The sequence below is a fragment of the Populus euphratica genome, unplaced genomic scaffold (assembly GCF_000495115.2).
Source record: "Populus euphratica unplaced genomic scaffold, PopEup_1.0 scaffold124.1, whole genome shotgun sequence".
Classification (NCBI taxonomy): domain Eukaryota; kingdom Viridiplantae; phylum Streptophyta; class Magnoliopsida; order Malpighiales; family Salicaceae; genus Populus; species Populus euphratica.
In genome coordinates, this window is record NW_011500013.1 from 306,750 (window position 1) to 323,331 (window position 16,582).

The 16,582-nt window shown below is 28.1% G+C and overlaps 1 protein-coding gene across 1 annotated transcript; it reads left to right on the plus strand.

Annotated features, from left to right (window-relative positions):
- The first annotated feature begins 12,912 nt into the window (after window positions 1-12,912).
- Window positions 12,913-15,039, plus strand: LOC105141561 (40S ribosomal protein S5-like). The gene is made up of 5 exons (XM_011048805.1): window positions 12,913-13,024; window positions 13,120-13,231; window positions 14,058-14,326; window positions 14,484-14,687; window positions 14,766-15,039. The coding sequence occupies exons 2-5, from the start codon at window positions 13,133-13,135 to the stop codon at window positions 14,818-14,820; spliced, it is 627 nt and encodes a 208-aa protein (XP_011047107.1). The 5' UTR covers window positions 12,913-13,024; window positions 13,120-13,132; the 3' UTR covers window positions 14,821-15,039.
- The last annotated feature ends 1,543 nt before the right edge of the window (window positions 15,040-16,582 follow it).

Consider the following 16,582-nt stretch of genomic DNA (forward strand, 5'->3'; position numbering starts at 1 on the left):
ATGTTGCCGATTTTTTTTTAAAAGAAATTGTTTAATTTTTTTATCCATTAATTTGTGTAGATGCCTAAGTAAAAATCTATTACATATCGTGAGGACATGATCACTGCTAGCTCTTTACTGAGCAATGCTAATGACTATGAGTTATTAGATACAAACCAAGAACATGCAATGGAGGCATAAAGATCGACTCACAACATGGGCTCATTGAGTGTGATGCCACAACGTCAGGGGGGTTTCTTCACAATAGGACCCATTTAACTATAAATACAAGGCCTGATGGAAGAACAACCTTTTAATATAAGTTTATTTTGCTTTCACAACAATATGTTTAATGTTTTTTTTTTAAAATAATGTCATTGAATGAATGCAATTTCAGGTTTATAAGCATTGAGGCTGTGAGAACAATAACATCGGCCTTTAAATCATCAATGAAAATTTTATTATTTTAATGAAGCTAGGTTTTCAGATATCTAGAATGAAAACTGCAAGTTGATATATGGTTTTCAAGGTTAATATTACCATATTTTTTATGTTAATTTAGACTGCTTATTGAAATTATTGAAAAATTTTTTTGATATATGGTTTTCAAGGTTAATATTAACATATTTTTTATGTTAATTTAGACTGTTTATTGAAATTATTGAAAATTTTCTTTTATAAATTTTTACTTCATTGGAAAATTTGAATAAAAGGGAAAATTTGAATAGAAGAGAGCTGATAATAATATTATGCAAAGGGTTTGAGAGTCACACTATAATTAGGTAAAATCGAATTCAGAATAATATTTTTATTCCAAATATTACAATTGTATTTTTCATTTACTAATAAATAATTAATTTGTACCATATAGGTGTGTGATTTTTCATACAAGATGTAAAAAAAAGCCAAAATATATACAAAAGAAAATGAGCTTTCAAGCTGGAATGATACAATGATTTGAAAGGATTTTAGATTGTCATATGTCTTATAGGCTGTATAAGTGAAACAAATTCAACACATAATATCCACACATTTTACTTGATAGTTATAGTTTGGTGCAGAGAACCAGAATCGATGTGTTCACGGTTCTGTTACCATGCACACCAACGATTTTGTTTTGTTTGTTTAGCATGTGAAACAAATGATAAGATTTTTTTTATAACCTTTATTTTTTATTAGTTGTTTCTTATAAATATATTTAACAGATAATATTTTTTTATTATAGGCTACATTATAAATATATTTAATAGATAATATTTTTTTATTATAGGCTACGTTTCTTAGACCCGAGCCAAGCCTAATAGAGCTTTTTGTTTAAAAAAATATGTGGAGTGATGACCGTCAAAGAGGGGTGCAATAGTTCATTAATAACCAAACTCAACACTTTGTGATATGTTAGCTTTCAATTTTTTTTTTAAGTTATTATTTCCTTGAATTTGATGATTTTTTTTTCTTTTTAAAATACATATAATAACTGGTTGAAGGAGAGATACAAGGACAATCATTTGACTCATCTAAATATCAATATGAATTTTTAGTTGGAGGTAGAATCATTTAATGGACTTGATAGAAATCAGATATATGAATTCTCTAACTTTACGGTTAAGTACTTTCAGACAATTGATAATGCTTCGATCATTGGATGCTCACAATTGATTCCGAGCATTCAAGCTAAGAAGTTCGCAATGATGTTAACCTGACAGGTACATGATCGAACAATCTATTTTAATGATAATTATGAATGACTCATTATTAATTATGAAGAACTATGTCGATTGGTAATCAAGATGAGATCATAGATAAGTAGTTCATATGCACTCTTTAAGTGGCCCCATGGTTCCGACGACTACCAACCTTCTCCTCCTCCTTCAGCGCCACTTTTATTTTAGATTTCTTGTATTTGAACATACAAATATTTAGATTTGTAATAAATATTTAATTTTTATATTAATTTATTTAATTTTAATTATTTTTCAACTTTCGTTCAATATATTTTTAAAATTTTATTAACAGGGTTACCACCAACATAACTCCATTAATATATTCTAGAGTGTTGGACAAGAATTACTATAAATGTCACTATTACTGATGACGTTATCGACATATCTAGATCATTGATATATTCCAGAGAGCTGGAAAATAATCATTGCAAATATCACCATTATTGTTAACACACTAACAGAATTATATATGGTATTTTATCAGTGATATATCATATTTACCGATGGATATATCGATGAAAAAACAAAAACATTGATAATATAACATCTAATTTTTCTGTGCTATATTAAATTTATCGATAGAGGTAACAATGGAATAAAATGAGTAAATTGTTTTAAGTGTGCTTTATCTATTTATAAATTCCTTAATATATTTATTATTGATGTACTCATCGATAGTATATAAATTACCTATGAGAGGTTTTCCAATTGATTATTTCTATCCATGAGTTCATTGGTAACATACGTACTGATGGATTGCTGGTGTAAATATTGACAAAAGTTCCTCTATCGTTAAATTGTTAAATTTGGTAGTAGATCATGATCCGAGACATAATATCATGATAGCCATATAAAAAGGAAATTGAAAAAAATAATAGAGCCTAATCCCTAACAAACTCAATATTGAAAGAAAAAATTGAGATAGAATCAATCATAAAAAAAAAAAGACCAAAGTTACCTTAAGGCTAATTTTCTAAATTTATGACTTATAAAAGGCCAACCTGAAAAAAAATCAGAAAGGTAAATTCCCGCACTTTTAAGTACTAATCAGAAAGTAAACAAAAAAGGATGAAAAAACTATCAAATAAATATTGATGGATGAAAGTAAAAAAAAAAGGATGAAAAAAAAATAGCAATCAAAAGAATGAGAATTAAAATTTGATATAAAAATAAATAAAATAAAAAATCAAGGATGAAATTGAAAAAAACTAATTAAAAAAGGACTCAAAACAAAACAAATAATAATTAAAAAAAATAACCAAATTTAATACAAAAACTTAACGCCTTTCAATTTTAAGAGGTTTAGCTCAAATCTCAAGGAGATGATAGATAAAAGAAAGAGAAAAGAGAGAAGAAAAGGATCGTCGAAGCACTATCACCACACATCAACCCATTGGGAAGAGCTTGGCACGTTGTTTCCAACACCACTACAAAAGCTAGTATTTAGCCACCGAGACACTCCTTATGTGTCACCTGAACACGTTGGGTTACCTCTATATATTATTTTTCATATTGTTTCCTCGTATTTGTTTTAGTTTAAATTTTGGTCCTTAACACTTATTTGTTCTTTTTCATATTGTTTCCTCGTATTTGTTTTGTTTTAAAATAGCCAAATCTTGTTTCATTTTATAAAACTAAGCATCGTAAATTTCCCTCAATACTGCAAGATTCCTATATCAAGGAAACTAAAACAAATAACTAAGTCAAATCACAAAAAGCCAATGTGAAGGGACCAAATTGGACAAAAAAAGTTGAGGGGTTAAAAAAAAAAAGAGACATAATCACCCCCATCTATGTAAATCAGTCTTGGATGTTGATAAACATTTCTTTAAGTTTTAAATTCAGTCTTAAAAGCTCTAATAATATTAAATCAATGAAATTTGATTTTTTTTTCCATACAAAGAATTAATCGAGCAACAAAATATTTCCTCAACATCCTTATATGCATGCGTATCGAGCAACAAAATATTTCCTCAACATCTCAAGATCCTTATATGCATGCTTGAAAAAACAAATCACTAATATCAATCATAATTCAAATGAATTTTAAAGGATAAAATATGGAAAAAAAAACGAAAGACTAAAGTGTAAAAAATCATAAAGATAAAAAAAATGTTCAAATGAATAGTGGTTTCTCTCATAATGTAAAGTGAAAGACTGAAGGGTCTTAGTTTTTTTATAATAATTTATTTTTAAAAATAAATTTTTAATTTTACCTGTAGCCTTTTTATTTATTCTAAAATTATCTTTCCATGAAAAGATAACCATGTTTATTTAGTACAAACTAGATTGTTTGCGGTGATATTTTTTATTTATTTTGTACAACTGAATTCTAAAGCAACTAATATAAATATTTGGAATAAAGAAAATGACTTATTTTTTTCTACAAAAAGCATTCCTACAATAAAATAATCTTATTTCTTATTAATGTATTTTTTTTATAATAATAACAAAAACATCTTCTTTATTAGTAATTTTTTTTTATATAAAAAGAATTAGAATCCAATTAAAATAAATATTCTCAAGAATTCTAAAAATTTAAATTGAGGAATAAATATATGGTCTTATAATCAAAATTTATTTTTCTTATTTATATATATATTTTTTATTTCAGTGAATAAGTGTCTTTTTTATTAGAAGCATACTATCATATATTTATAAATTTTAATGTAAAAAACATATGTTTATAATTTTGCAATTATGATATCAAAGACAAAAAAGAACATGAATAATTAAAGTAAGAAATCTATATAACAAAATCACAAGAAAAAATATGAAAAGTAATTTTATTTTGAGTGAATACTTTCAAGTAATATTTTAAAAATTAAGTTATGTCTATTAGGTTAAGATATTATTTTTATAAATTAATTGTTAATATTAACATTAAAGTCATTGATCTGAAATAAGATTTATGGAAAAAATTGCAAATTTAATTTTAATGATTTTATTTAAAAAGTGTCTCATAGAATGTAATAAAAATATAATAATTGAATAAATAGAAGAAAAAAAAGACATACAGAATGTGGTCAAGATTGCATGCACGCCATATTAAAAAACCCTAGGCACTTATGGCTCTAGAATGTCAACCCCTTACACATAACCTATTGAAAAACTCAGGCATGTTTGTTTTTTAATTTTTTGTTTATAATGAATGACATGTCATCAACTATTTTTTCTCAAAAAATGAATGAACAACAAGTTAAATGTAAGGACAAATAAGGTATTGTCAACTGTTTAGATAGCTTAAAAATAAAGTTTGGTGTGTTTCAAACCATTAAAACCAAATCTGATATATTTTCACTTAGAAACATCTTAAATACATTATTTGAACTTACCTGCTAAATTTAAAACCACAAAACACCTTTTAATTAGTCTAAAAACTCAAAATCAATCTAAATCAAAATAAATTTTATGCATTTCAATGTACTTTTATATGTTTAAAGGCTAAACTACCTTTTCGAAGATGAACCCATTAGTACCAAGATTTACTCTTTTCGTAGTTAGGAAGTAATTAATCAAAACATTTATTTCTCTTCCCATTTTCAATGACTTTGTCTCTCATCTCTTAGCTAATGAAAACTAAAATATAAGGAAATAGAATTCTTGATTAAAATGTAAACCTAAAAAATTACAACTAAATATAAACAATTTCAAGATTTGAAACACTAATTACATGTACAAATTGAAAATGCAAGTAAAAATTTATTAGGAAAGGGAAAACAAGGGGTGATTAGTAAAATGTAAAAAAACCACAATGCCATTATATAAGTATTAAACAATTAAAACATTTTATATTTGAAATTATAATATTAAGTTTCCAAATCTCTTGTATATTTAGCAATTTTTTTGTTGTACCATGTTGCATGACTTATGGTATAGTGCTTATAAATATGAAAAAAACTGAGTCAACTTTGATGACATCGATGTGTGGAAGAAGTATAAACTGAGTTGCGTCATAGAGGATAATTGGTTAAAGTTTCATGATTTTATGGCATTGGAACAATTTAAAAGGCGATTATGATCTAGATCATAGAACTAAAATAAAAAAACTCATGGTTCGGTGAACAAGCACACGAATGAATCGCTCTCATTTGTTAACTGACACGACTAAAAGATTGATGTCTTCTCCCAAGTGTAGGAGTGTCGAAGTAATAAATAACCCGGCAAGACCGGGGTCGAACCACAGGGAGGTTAATTGTACAAATTTTAACCATACACAACTCTTTATTTTTCAATTTCATTTTAATTTGTTAGACTTTTTGTAGGAGCAACAACTTAGGTGTGAGCCTACTCAAATAGAGTTATATAAGAAAACTCATATAAGAAAGACAAATAAGGAGAAAGGGGTGAAGAAGTTATAGATAGCATAAATGAAGCGTTTATTATGAGTTTTTTTAATTCTTGTAATTTTTTTAATTATAATTGATTTTTTTTCAAGATTGAGAAGATGCATCCACTCATTCTATCATAATTCTTAGTTATGGTTTAACTAATAAACCCGATAGAATTTTTAGGGTGACAAACCAATATATAATTTTATTTGATCTTTTTTGCCTTTGCTGAGTAATTTATTAATCTAAAGAAGGGGGTGTTAGGATAAATATGAATGATATACATAAAATACAAAGTTTTTAACATGATTCGATAATTTGTCTATGTCTACAAAGTTACTGATTTTACTCATAAAAAGAAAAATACAATCTATAATGAGGAGTAGAGAACACCTCTTAACTTAACTCAATTTCTCATACTCGTATTGCATTCTTATCTCAATCATCTAGTGCATCTTTGACTCTCATAACCCCTATTTATTTTATAGTTGTAATTAGATAACAAACCTCTCATTTTCAATCAATAATTTAAGTCACCATTTACCACTGTCAATTATTAATTTCAACATTTTAGTTACTTAACTTTGTAACTATGTTGGATTTTTATTGTTCAATCATTTTAGACACGATAAGTTATTGATGACATTCATGTCAATATTGGTTGCCTAAATCATGGTGTGTGTATAAATAACAATTTTAGAAAACCAATAAACATGTGAATCAAACACACACACATAAAAATTGTTTATAGAATGGACAATATTTATATTTAAATTTTTTTTCTTCTATTTAGATAATATGTTTCTAAACTCATACTATATCTAGTTTTTATTAATACAAGATCTTATTTCTTTATGATTTTTAAAAGATTCACAAGTCATACTAATCTCTTTTATTATGTGTTTTTGAATGATTTTTTATTATGAAAAAAAATATTATATATTATGAACAATATTACTTGCTCATCAATGAAACAAATTACTTGAAAATAAAATAAAACAAACTAGTTTAATGTCATAAATAAATAATTGAAAGTTACATAAATTATCATAAATAAATAATTTAGAGAAGTATTTTTTTTACACTCAAAGTAAAATAAGTTTTTCCAAATTCAAAGAGTAAAAGGTGTAAATGGAAAAGAAAAATAAAGACAGAAAATGAAATACTATTTCGTATAACCAAACAAAGTTCTCCTCTTTCTCTCTCCCCACACCACTCTTTGATCTCTCTTTTATCACATGTCATCTAATTAACTCTCCTTACAACCATAGTTATTAAACCCAACTTGGGGTGACCCAGCCAATGAGCTAAATCCCAGGTCATATGAGTTGACCCGAGTTAATTTGAAAAAATAGAAAAGAAAACTTATACTTGATGTTTTAGTATCCAGCATAAAAAAGTTTTGAAACATGCACGCTATAAAAAAAAAGAGGTATGAAATGTGTAGTTATCCCACATCAAAAGGTTAACAAACAAATCTATGTGAATATAAATTATATAAAAAAAATATGAAGTGTAGTATATTTATTCCATATAGAAAACTTAAGAAAAGTAAGTCATATATAGATATCTCGTATCAAAAAATTAAGAAACAACCCAAATGGACATAGGTTATATATAGTTATCCCATATCAAAATATTAAGAAATAATGCATATGGATCCCAAATTAAAAAAGAAAAAGAAAAAGAAACAATACATGCGGATGTATGTTATAAAAAAATATGAGGTATAAAGTATAGTATAATTATCTCACATCTAAAGTTTAGAAATAATTTATATGGATGTAGACTACATATAGTTATCTCATCTCAAAAAGTTAAGAAATAATTTATGTGCATATAAGTTATAAAAAAGAAGCAAGACAAGTATTCATAAATTAATTTTATATTTTTTAGGTTTGTTGTTATCCATTTTTTACCTTACAAAAAAATCAAGAAAAAAAAGAAAACAATAAAAAACAACATCTAGAAAATACTAGATGATACGTATGAAGAAAGTTTAGAAGATTGTTCAAGTTGGTGGTGAATGACCAAAATGACAAGTGAAAAATTTTGAGGATCAAAATGTATATTATGATTTATTAAAGGTCTTATTAGTGAGAATATTTTATTTGGGGTAAAGAAAATACAAATTTAGATGAGTAAGGACTCAATGAGGATTTTCAAAGGCTTATGTAATTTTATCAGGGACTTAATTGTAAGGAAAATCAGTTTTTGGAGTCAATTTAAGTATTAATCAAAAGAAGTTAAAGTTTGGGAACTAAAATTAGACTTTAAAAAGTATACTTGGTTAAATCAAGGGCTTAATTGTGAAAAAATTAATGTTTGATAGCTAATTAGAGGTTTGGTTTAAAAAATTCAAAATCAATGATCAAATCATAAAAGGCGCGAAACTTCAAGAACTGAAATTGACCAAATCAAGATCAAATTAAATAAAATGAAAGTTTGATGGTTAATTGAGAATCAAATTGCATATGTCAGAAACCAACTATCAAAATAAAAAAGACATTGAACTTAAGGGCTTCAAATTAGAATTTTTAGTGGTGAAATTGTAAGAATTAAAAAGTTTTGTAGTTAATTAAGAGTGCATGTGTAATAATTAAAAAAAGGATTAAATTGAAATTTTCTAATCCTGAATTAAAAACCCTAATTTTTAGGGCTTAATATGAATGATGCATGACTCGAGTTTAATAAAGAGATTGGTGACACGTCAATCAACCAATATTCATCTCTTTCGTTAGTAGTTTTAAATGATTGAGTTGGCATATTCTAAGAGCTTGTTGTGGAGTTCTAGACCTCCAAATGGTATGAGATTTTTTATAAATAGAAAAATAACATCTTCTATACAATCTCATTCCTATGAAATTAAACTTTTAGATCTCAATTTTTCCATAAAAATCTATAACGTCTTGTCCTTAATCAGTCATTATTACATTTTTAGATTTTAAGTTAATCTAGTTGGCACATTTAAGTGAATAAATGTGAGGATATAAACCCCTAACTGAGTAAAGATGGATCTAAATGAAATGTGTACATCTCCTTTACTAAGTTTAGATGGTTTTTGATGATATTTACATTAGAGTTACTTTAGCAAAGCTTGAAAAGTGGTTAAGTGAGTTTTTATAAAATACATATTTGCATAAAATCAATCACCCAATTTTTATGTGTATTCACACTTAGAAACTCCTAGAGGGTTTTTGTAAAGGGTCATAAATATTTCATCTAAGATCAGAAGGTGAAAAATACATGCTTTTATCTCCGAGAAAGGAAAAACCACTTATGCAAAACCATCATCCCTAAAAATCACCAAAGGATAAAGGTTCCAACCATTAACATTTGTTCAAAACTCTCTTATTTTGATTGAAAAGTTGAGCTTTGATGACTATATTTGAGAATCCATTAAAAACCCTAGAAAAAAACTATAAATACTCTATGAAAAATTTGAAAAAAAAAGTAATATAAAAAAAATAAGGATATACCATGTAAAAAAACCTGGCATAAAGGTTCAAAGACCTATGAAAAATTTGAAAAAAAAAGTAATATAAAAAAAATAAGGATATACCATGTAAAAAAACCTGGCATAAAGGTTCAAAGACCTATGAAAAATTTGAAAAAAAAAGTAATATAAAAAAATAAGGATATACCATGTAAAAAAACCTGGCATAAAGGTTCAAAGACCTATGAAAAATTTGAAAAAAAAAGTAATATAAAAAAATAAGGATATACCATGTAAAAAAACCTAGTATAAAGGTTTAAAGACCTAAACATATAACAAGCTTTAGAAAAAATAAAAAGTGAAAGGGAAAGATGGAAGGAAAATAAAAGAGAAGTAATTGCCTATAACCATCAAGTTTAGAGAAGGTATAACCATATGAAAACTCAAAATTTGAGTCTATGTGGCTTATACATTTATGCTTGTTCAATGTTAAATGATGTTTTTAAATCATTTTGTGCATTGTTTTATGTTTTAGCATTTATATGGATTGATATATGAAAATATTGTTTTAATTAATTAATCTGTTTTAAAGTTGTTGTTAATGTTTATTGGATGTTTAAAAGATGTTTGGATGTTGTGTTTGCTTAAATGCAATGATTTATGGAATATGCCAAATATAATTGTAGATTTGTGATGATTTTTTCTAGGTTGTTAATGTATGTTCTTGGTTCTTAAGTTTGGTTTGGGTTTTTAGTGTTTAAAGATTCAGTTTTTAATTGATATATGATTTTTTGTTTGTTGATTATTATTGGGTTATAGTTTGGAATGAAGAATTTAATGAGTGATTTTGATGACTTTTTATTTTTGTTGTTTGTTTTGAGTCAAACATGTTTGTTTTCGATGATGTGGTCCGCGAAGACCAAAAAATTAAAAGTTTAAAGGCATATAAGGTTAATTTTTGCGTTTGACAATAGCTTAGGTATTTTCTAATCAACTTGAGTTCATATTCTTCATGTTCAATCGAAGAATATTGTCTTGAGTGTTGGTTTTAAATTTTGTCTCAATTCAATTTTGGTTTTTACAAGTTTGCATATCATCATTAGTCAATAGTCTAGGATTTTCATGCATCAATAACATGTTCTTGTGGGTTTTAATCCTAAGGTTTTGATTTTGAGTCGAAAATGATCTTTGACAAAAATCATTCTTAATCTTTTGATTTTGAGCTGAATGGAATTTTGGCTTAAGGATGTGTTTGCCAATGTTTTCATTGAAGAAATTTTGGTTTAAGGACATGTTTGACAAACACGTCTTTAAACCTGTTTTTACAGTTTTGTTTTGAAGAAAAATATGATTTTACCAAACATGGTCTTATAAAAAAATAATCTTGTTTAAAATAAAAAAATGATTTTCACTTGTTGCATGCAACACAATTATTATAAAAATTACATTTTATTTATAAAAAAAAAGAAAAAAATATTTTTTTAAGAACATACCCGTGTTAATATTTCCTTGTATTTTTTTTTGAAATTTATAAGAAGTTTGTAAAATTCCTTAAGGATTTGACCAATTTTTTAATAACCCTAATTTTTTTTCATGAAAATTAATTGTCAACATTGTCATATACATGTTAGGTCTACAAATGGAATTGTATTTAGATACAAAAAGTTGACTAGAAAATTTTTAAAATTATTTTAGATATTTATCAATTTTAATTGCAAGTATTTTTCATCATAATATATAGGTTGTGAAAAACATTGTCAAGGCGTCTGTATGGATTTTTTCCATATCAATTTATTTGGGTATACTAGTCTATAATAAATTTAAAATACTAAATTTATTCATGAGCATAAATCTTTGTTTTAAATCATAGAAGAACCATCGGTTAGTAACCTATTAATACCTTTAAGTCATATTTAGACCATACAATACAACTTATCTATGGTAAAATATGCTAGAGATGTTAATATCTTTTTTAACCACAATTCATCTTTTACCCTGTAATCTCATATAAGACCAGTTAATCACGGGTCTCCTAGTGATTTTGAACAAAACAACTAGGTGATAATTCTTTAATCCTAACATTCCACCGCGCCGCACATGCCACTTGCAACAAGATTCATTAGTTTTTTTTTTTATAAAAAAATCAAGTCTCACCCGAATTGATGTGGCCACTTATAAGCTTGAATTTGTATTATGTAAAACCTAGTTAAGGCTTCGAGTCACTAGGGTATTAAGTCTGGAGTTAATCCACTAGGTCAAATTGAGTTTCATAATTATACTTACATTAGATTGTCTTTTTTATAATATTTTAATGTAATTGTTTAATCATTTCATAATTATTATGTTTCATAACTTGGTTAACATGTGAGTTAGAGCCATAAGGTCACATGTTGCAGTGGCACTAGCAACATTATTTTTAAATAAATGATTTATCATTTATGTATTTTTTAAAAAAAAAATGGATAACATTATTAAAAAAAAGTCCATCAGGCCTGCTAGTGGACCGATTGTTAGGCTTGATTTTTTTCAGCACTCTAAATTTTTTTATTATATTCACTTACTCTTCAATTTTGAAATGATTTTTAAGTGGTATAAGTTTTTGTTTGAATTTTAATATATTTTTCTATTATTATGTATATGATATGAAAATAATAATATTAATAATAAATTGTTCATGAAAATTAGATTCATATTATTTTTTTATTTTTAAATAGATTTTGAACATGATTTTATTATATATATGATTCTTTTTAACTTTCAACCACAAATAAAATATGAACATATTATTTTAATATTTTCGTGTTAACTTACTTTAACAATCATAAAATGTTTTTGTAAAAAACAAAAACAATAATTCTAGTTAAAAAAATATTTTATTTGCTAAAATAAACTAGAGATATAATAATACAAAAAATTATTTTAATAAAATAAAAAATAACAATAAAACAATGCCAAAATAATTTATTGAGACCAATTTTTTTTTTATATATATTTCTAGAAACCTTGGCCCCCGTGTAATGTAATGCAAACACGCAAACTAGGCTCAACTATATAAATTTAGACACTAAAAGTTAAAGGAAAAAAAACACCATAATTCGAGAAAATTTAGGATTAGCATGGGGTGTTTTACAATGACAGTTAGTAAGGTTAATATGATTAAAAATTACGAAAAATGAAGTGTGTATATATATTTTTTAAATCATAACTGAATTTTTAATAAATGACTATTTAAAAATTCTCAGAATGTTATTTTTTATTTTTTTTTACAATTGACTCCTTTTATCCTTGAAAAAACTAACGAGACGTTACCGAAGAAGGACACACATTACTAAATCTTAAAGAACTACATAACAGAAGAGTAGGCCCAGCAAGCCGAAGCCCAAGCTACCTTAACCCACTCCCGTTTTCACGTCTGAGTAAAACCCTGAAACCCTAATTTCATTCTGCAGCCGCTATATATTGCTAAAAGCTTGGGACGTCTTAACACTGCTGCAATCCCTAGCACCGAGAACTCAGTGCCGCCTGCCTCTCTAGCTCTCTACATTTCCGACTTCCAGGTTTGCAATTCACATTCTATCTCCGTCGCGATGTCTCTCTCAAAATACAATAACTGTCTTTCCTCTCTGAACGTATTTGTTTGTGGTGCCTGTAGGTAAGCGGTAAAGATGGCAGAAGCAGCTGTGGTGGCTCCACCAAATCCGGAAGTTAATCAGCCACACCACGATGTCAAGCTCTTCAATCGCTGGACTTTCGAGGATATTACCGTAGGTTTTTTTTTACCTATCTCTCAGTGGTTCTGCATTAAACGATCTGTATTATGGAATCATGTTTGGCTAATTATGTAATTATAAGTGATCTGCCTTTTCTAGGATTTGCATTTTTTGTTGTGTTTCTTTTACTTTATCGGGAATGTAATGCGATAAGTATTTAATTTCTAAAAGATTTGTTATTGTTTGCTTTTTCCGTTTTTGGTATTGAATAATTTATAGAAGCATTGGTTAGGGTTTTAGTTTACATGATTTGCTTTTAAATGCATCTGCAATTAATTTTTTTCGTGTTTTGGTGCATGGATAGATTTAATCGATTTTTTGGATGACTTGTGGTTTTGATTGCTGTATTATTCATGTTGGATTTTCTCTTATACATAGAATTGGTTTTTTGATATTTTAGATAAGCAGATGAGGTCGAGAATTGTACTAAAAATCTTCGTGGTTGGAAAATTGTGTAATATTTGTGTTTTAACAATGTGTCAACTGTGAAGTAGATATAGGTGGTTTGACTTCTTAAGGGTGATTATGGTTCCCGTTTGCTATTTGTTTTTGTAGGTAATTGGATTTAAATTTGACTGAATTGCATAGTGTTGAAAGCTTAGCAGGTTATTTCATGGATTTGGTTCTGGTCATTTTTAGTAGTAGCTGTATTTCGTTTTTAGTTTGAGTTGATCTAATTCGTTCATGATACCTGGGACAGTAATGGGTGGTTTAGGGATTTCTGAAACTGATGGATCACACATCTTAACAATTGTGTAAAAAATTGCTGAGCTGTATAATGTTACTGAACCTGGGAATTAATTTGTTTGTTGTGGATCAGGTAAATGACATTTCTCTTGCTGACTATATTGGAGTCCAAGCTAAGCACGCTACATATGTCCCACACACAGCTGGGAGATACTCTGTCAAGCGTTTCAGGAAGGCCCAATGCCCAATTGTTGAAAGGCTTACAAACTCACTGCAGATGCATGGCAGAAACAACGGAAAGAAACTGAAGGCTGTGACCATTATCAAACATGCTATGGAGATCATTCACCTTTTGACTGACCAGAACCCAGTCCAAGTTATTGTTGATGCTGTTGTCAACAGGTCCGTCATTAATTACATCCTTTTTTTTCTTCTCTTAGATTGCTCACTGCTGGGATTATCAGCAGATTATTTGAATGTCGTCTGTTCTGTTTTTTTTTCATGATCTTTTACTGTTACTGTTGGCTACCTGTTTGACAATATTTTTGATCTATAACAGTGGGCCTCGTGAAGATGCTACTCGTATTGGCTCAGCTGGTGTTGTCAGGCGTCAGGCTGTTGATATTTCACCTCTTAGACGTGTAAACCAAGCCTTGTATCTCCTTACCACTGGTGCTCGTGAGGCTGCTTTTAGGAACATCAAGACCATAGCTGAATGCTTGGCTGATGAACTTATCAATGCAGCCAAGGGTTCCTCAAACAGGTTTTTTTCTTTCCTCCTTGGCTGTTCCTTTCATAATTGTTTTTCTGTGCTATTGGTGATTGTTTTCATTTTCTTCAGCTATGCCATCAAGAAGAAGGATGAGATTGAAAGAGTTGCCAAGGCCAACCGTTGAAGAATCTATTTAGAATGGTGGGTGGAGTTTTGTTATTCCTTAGACAATTTTTTTTTTAAACTTTTTGAGGGTCTTAATTATTTGGACATGTGTTTGCTGTCCCTGGCAGAGAGGTTCTTGCTTATTTTTGGAGTTCCATTATAATGTTAAGAATGCAGTAGCAACTTTAATTCTTGCTGTGTTTTTGGTTCTTCTTGATGGTTGGGGGCGGCTTGTTTAGCTGAGCATCTCGTATTTTATCTTCTTTTAGTTATAGTTTGGCTTAGAGTAGGTGTCTGGTTAGCTTACACGGTTTTGGTATCTGTCGTTCCCTCTGGGAGGTCATGGTAGGAATTTTGTTTCTCTTAGGAGGCCTCTACCCGATTAATTTTGGATGGCGTTGGATCATCTAAATCGTCAAGCCATCTGAAATCACGTCTTATGGGTATTATAAAAAAGATATGGCATGTGCTTTTTTTTTATATAAACATTGTACCTAGAATTGTAAAACCAGCTAGAATCCCAAAAAACATTATACACAGAATAATCTCTCATGAAATAGGAAGTATTATGAGCATCTCAACACACGAAAATCTGTACACAGAACAATTTTTATTCATTTTTATGCTTTTTGAATTTGAAACATCAGTATTCCGTATTCCTTCCTTTCCCTTGCGCAAACATTATTGTTTTTACATTAACTTAGAGATTCCTCCATTTTTGCAAAATAAATGAGTTCTTTCTATAATTTTAAAAACATTAACATTGAGATTCCTTTAATTTTGCAAAATAAATGAAAAGTTCCTGTAATGTTAAAAAATTAGTTTATTGGCTCTTGCTCAATTTAATATTATTTTTTAAATTTACTTGTCTGGTCTTTCTTCCTTCGCCATTAAAAAAATAAATAAATTAAAAACCAATATAAAATGGATTTTTGGAGTAATTATCTATTTTTTAAGTCTAAAAAGAAACTATTATTTGTATATTACAAATTAAAAGAACTGATTTATAATATAAATGTCATACCCCTTTCACTTTCACTTTTTGGACCAACACGTGGCATTACGTTACCACTTTAATAATAATAATAATAATAATTAATTCATTAAAAATCAGGCTTAAACATCTTTAGCAATATTAGTCTTAAAAACGATGAAACCTGTTCCATCAACCACTATACAGAATCATGAATAACACTGATGGGTAATCGAAGACGGATTCATAAGTGATTCCTCCTTTGTGCTCGACAACAACCCCAATTGGAAGAAAAAAATAGCCATGTAAAGGCGCAATAAACGAGCTGTATAGCTGAATATCGTCAGTCGCCGATCAAAGGATCACCACCGCTCCATTTCTCAATCAATGGGTCCGTGAAGGACAACCCATCAGCAAATTTCGGTTCCATGAACTCATCACGGGGCTCCGGTCTCTTGAGTTGTATGTATATATTTGTGTGTCCACTAAAATGGGCTTTCGAGAACAAACAATTTGATTGCCTATTGAGTGTTTGCTGTTATTAAAATGACATTTTGATACAGTTCTCTGTTTTGTAGATGGCATATTGAGAAGAGGAAAATGGTATTTTCTGTTGCCTGGCTGGTTCTAGCTAGTTCAAAGTTTTAGAACAAGTATGACAAAAACAAACATGTTATTTCATGTTGTTGTCTTCAAAGTTTTTAATTTTGGCCCCAAATGTCTAATAATTGATTTATTTAAAAACAAGTTATCGAACTTTCGTTGTTTCTGACAGGTATTTGATGGACTTTTGGTTCCGTAAGGAACA

Coding starts and splice junctions, on each gene's coding strand:
- LOC105141561 (XM_011048805.1), top strand. CDS start 13,133: ATGGCAGAAGCAGCTGTGGTGGCTCCACCAAATCCGGAAGTTAATCAG. Junction 13,232..14,057: donor GGACTTTCGAGGATATTACC/GTAGGTTTTTTT, acceptor GTTGTGGATCAG/GTAAATGACATTTCTCTTGC. Junction 14,688..14,765: donor GCCAAGGGTTCCTCAAACAG/GTTTTTTTCTTT, acceptor CATTTTCTTCAG/CTATGCCATCAAGAAGAAGG.